Source organism: Harmonia axyridis, chromosome 1 (assembly GCF_914767665.1).
Source record: "Harmonia axyridis chromosome 1, icHarAxyr1.1, whole genome shotgun sequence".
Taxonomy (NCBI): Eukaryota; Metazoa; Arthropoda; class Insecta; order Coleoptera; family Coccinellidae; genus Harmonia; species Harmonia axyridis.
Window position 1 is genome coordinate 36502346 of NC_059501.1, and position 4839 is coordinate 36507184.

The window sequence follows — 4839 nt, forward strand, 5'->3', positions numbered from 1 at the left end:
ATGTATCATTTTGATAAGGTGTACGCAGACACCGGAGTATGATACGTTGCCAGATCAACAGAAAAGAATTCAAAATTATAGTAAAATCCTAACAGGTAGGGCACAACTTGGGAATTTAAAACAAGAACGCCTGTTCTTATTGCAGATTCGTATTCCACGGCAATAATACAATACGTAAAATACGGACGTTTTCTGCTTTTTGTTTTCAGTACATGTACTGTCATTGATCATTTGGAAATGGCGAAATTATTTGTTTGGTTTAAAACAATTCCCTTTAATTAATATCGATGTATCAATAATTATTGAAAGACGATTATATGAAATCTAGAAGAAATCTCCGTCAAGACGGTTTTCTTTATGCCCAGAACTTTTTCCATTATTTCAAGAAATTGTTGTACAATTTACGACTAAAGTTTCATTCGAATGATTAATGGAACTGATACATGAAGAAATGGTCATTTCGACGGAAAATTCAAACTCTTTCTTCTTCAGCCATCTGTGACGAGTCGTGAAAAACTGTTCGTACAAAAATTTTCTAGTTTTAGCTGTAGAATATGAATCTGCAATAAAACACAGGAATTCCGATTTGAAGTTGACACCCGTGTCCCCAAAGGGGAAATTAAATGAAAGAGGTTCTGGCATAAATATTAAATTTAAAAAAAACACCTGGTATATATTCCATAAAACACTTTTGATTTCATATATTGCGCTCAAGAAATATACAATTTCTGATGAACCTTTGTCTGTTATTTTTTTGCGAATATGCAAATAACTCGAGATTAACTCAAGATAGCTTGGGAAAAGTACAACAAATGATCGTATGAATTTGGAAATACCTATGAATATGCAATGAGATAGAAGATTCAATTTGAAAGAGAAAACAGTATTTTCAGTGGAATTAGAGTCCTGTATTTAAAAAAAAAAAATTGCGGGACCCCTATCTAATTACGGCATTGATCTTGACCTAACTCAAAAATTATAAGTTTCTTTGTTTTTCTCGAGCGAAAGTTATAAATCTTAATGATTGACAGACAAATTTTAATTTAATGACTTATTCGTCATCAGAAAATCTAACCTTATCGTTTCAAATCATTATTGGTTAAAATTGTCACCTATTGTTAAAATTTAAGTTTGTTAATTGCTTCATTTCTACAGAGGGTATAAATATATTTACGAGCTTATATTTCAGGCAGTTCATTCTGAAGAGTTGTTCAGCTAGTAAGTACATTTGTGAATATTTGATTTTTTTCATTTCTTGTAGCAATGCCGAACCTTAGGAAATTTTCGGTAAGTTGATTCTTGATTGGTCTTTTATCAATTATATCCTTTTTGCTCATATAAAATAGTGCTAGTCATTCAGTATTTTGTGGTATTCAAAAATATTTTATAAAAATATTGCTGCAGGAAAGTAATAGAGGAGATTCATTTCGAATTCATCGTGCATTTAATGATGACAAACGAGACGAGAGACGACTTTCATGGAGAATCCCCCGAGCAAGTCATGGAACAGTGAATGAATCGATGATTGAGAGACGCAATTCATGGAGATACCCAAGAGAAGAAATGAACCCAACGGTCAGCATCAAGCGAAGAATTTCATATAAAATTCCAATTGAAATCAAGAAAAATTCAGATTTGAGAAAATATTGGTTACAGAGATTTTCTCTCTTCAGTCGATTTGACGATGGAATCAAGCTTGACGAGGGTAAGTTATAAATAATTTTCTTCTTATACTTTGAATTTAAGTTATATTGGCATTCTCTGATCTCACTTTTTTTTACAGAGAGTTGGTATTCCGTCACTCCGGAGTTCATCGCCAGAAAAACTGCGGAGAGATTGAAAACTAATGTGATAATTGATGGCTTTTGTGGAGCTGGAGGAAATGCCATACAGTTCGCCTTCACTTGTAACAAAGGTAAGGAAATAAAATGATATATGGTTCATATTAAAACAAAATCAATTTCAGTGATAGCAATCGACATCGACCCGAAAAAAATTGAACTGGCGAGAAATAATGCAGCAGTTTATGGTGTATTGCATAAAATCGAATTTATGGTTGGTGATTTTATTCAATTAGCTTCAGAAATCGAAGGAGATGCTGTCTTTTTGAGTCCACCATGGGGTGGTCCATCTTATATAAATGAGAAATCATACGACCTGGAAAATATGCTACAACCAGTTCCATTTTCAGAATTGGTAGAAGTCAGCAAAAAAATTTCTCCGAATATTGCCGTTTTTCTTCCTAGGAATAGTAATACCTTTGATGTAAGTACGAATAATGTTTTTGTATTCAGATTTTTTTTTAACGAATAATTTGATATCATGATGAATTGTTTTTACATATTATTATTAATATTGCATTGCAGTTGGCGGTTAAACCAATTGACTGCTATGTCACAACTGATGAATTAAAGATATTTTACTCTTAAAGATATTTACACTTGTTGCATTTACCGCACTATTGTCCATAGAATTCCATCTGTCCATTACACAGTTAGTGAGGAAATTTTTCCGCATGTTCGGATTCAAAAGTCCAATGATAAAAATAATATAATAATAATAATAATAAATTATTTGAAAAACCATAGGATATTTATGATTGGTTTTCTATTTCAGATGGAAAAATATGCAGGAAAAAATGGATTAGTGAAAATTGAAAAAAATTTCATGGATAAAAGATTAGTAGGTGTTACAGTATATTTTAATGACATTGTAAAAAAAATGGAGACCACGGGAACATAAGCGGAGTGTAGGAAGACCACCAAAACGCTGGTTGGATGATATTAAAACAAAGGTCGGACGATGTTGGCACCGTTTGGCTCAAGATAGGGAAAATTGGAAAATTCAGGGGGCGGCCTATGTCCAGGAGTGGATGCAGACAGGCTGTTGAAGAAGAAGAAGAAGATTGTAAAATATGATAAGTGTAGAAATAAATGATACAAAAAAATTTGATAATTTTATTGAAAAATCCTTTCATTTTCAGAACTATAGGTATTTTGCCTGCGACATCTTCAAGATAGAACACACAATTCCGAATGTTCGAAATCTTCGTAGATTCCGGATAATAAAATCTACAGCACATTCTATATCTCCCATAGCCTCAGATTCTTTACTAAATTTTCAACTTCAAATCAATTATGAAAATTAATTCGAGGTTAAACAATTTCAAAATGAGAATAAATAACTTCAATATGTTTAGCACAAGCAAATGCGGAATAAACATCTTCAACATGAGAATGAAGATTATTTTTTCTATCAATGATAAAAAAAAGAATAATAACACTTTTTGTAGTTTTTTTGGTCAAAGAGAAAAAAAAAAGATCTTTGGAAGGAATTGATCAAGGAAGTGATATCGGTACCTTACTGTTCATAATATATCTAAATGATCTGGGAAGGTTCATAGAGAAGAATCAAAGGTTTCGTTATTTGATACAAACTGATCTAAAAAAGAAAAATCAAATATAATGAAGTTGTCACAATCTCATTATGAATTGTCAAAAGCAGTCAAATTTCTAGAGATTCATGTCGACCAATTTCTAAATTGGCGCAAACATACGGAAATTTTGTCAAAAATTTGAGTAGAATTTGTTTTGCATTGCGATCTTTCAAACTATGTAAATAAAACCTCTGTGTTGTTGTTGTGTACTTTGGAAATTTTGAAGTCACTCTTAGGTATGGAATTATGTTTTGGGGAACTAATAAAAACTTGGAAACAATATTTTCAATTCAAAAAAGAGCTTTTCGTATTGTTTTTAAATTAGGTTTCAGGGAATCCTGTAGAGGAAAATTTAGAATTAAGAATATTTTTACAGTATTTGGTTTTTTACTTGTTTGAGTGTTTGCTATTCATACATAAAAATAGGCACAGTTTATACAATGAAATATCAGATACACATAGTACAAGAACATTTGATATAATATATCCAGCTCATAGATAATCTTTAACGGAGAAATATCCAACATATATGAGTTAGAGTATTTAATAAGCTGCCTAGGGAAATAAAACAGATTTCAGACTATAAAGTTTTCAGAAACATAACAAAGCATATGCTTATCGTGTTAGAACCATATAATCTCAGGGAATATTTTGGGAGCTAATTGAAGCTCAAATTTTGTTTTGACGTCATTTCATTCAAATTTTAAGTTTGTTTTATAACTGTAATTTATTGGAAATAAAGGGATATTATTATTAATTAATTGCGGTATTAATAAAGCAGCAAATGAAGTGCAGTAAGTGGCGGTATTTACTTCGTATGCCGATAGCACTTGAGTGGGATCAGAACGCCATAGAATTTTCTGATATTTTCTCTCTTCTTTTTTAACTAAGACCTGTCTATAAATTTTTTCGATGTCTCCTGTAAAAACAATAATATGAATACGGAAACGCAATATCACGGATATCATGTCGTCCTGTATTGTAGGACCGACGGCTAATATGTCGTCAAGAGAAAAACCTGTAGTAGATTTTCGACTCGCAGTTCAGTCGTCATGCTTGTATTTTTCAAAACACAATGGTGCGGTAACTAAAATCCATCCTCAGAAATACTATCTAATTTTATCATGTGATTGAGTTTGATATATTCATCCATGAACTTCGTATATTGGTTTTTTAGATCGTTATTTTTTGCTAATTTATTTTCTAATGAATGAAATCTTATCTCAGCTGCCATTAGTGAATCACCTAATTTTAAAATCGGTTCTTTCATATGAAGACTTACTATGAATCTACTTGAATTATCTCGTAAAGCATTATTTTCGAAATGTTCTTCACAGAACGATTCTTCAGGCGAAAATAATGTTTTTATTGGGCATTCCTCGATTTTCCAAAATATTTCAATT

General features: G+C 31.5%; 1 protein-coding gene across 1 annotated transcript; it reads left to right on the forward strand.

Moving 5' to 3' along the window:
* LOC123684663 (trimethylguanosine synthase-like) lies at positions 1-3579 on the forward strand. Its single transcript, XM_045624005.1, has 4 exons — positions 1-1705; positions 1784-1915; positions 1967-2265; positions 2617-3579. Exons 1-4 carry the CDS (start codon positions 1522-1524, stop codon positions 2740-2742), a joined length of 741 nt encoding a protein of 246 aa, XP_045479961.1. The 5' UTR covers positions 1-1521; the 3' UTR covers positions 2743-3579.
* The last annotated feature ends 1260 nt before the right edge of the window (positions 3580-4839 follow it).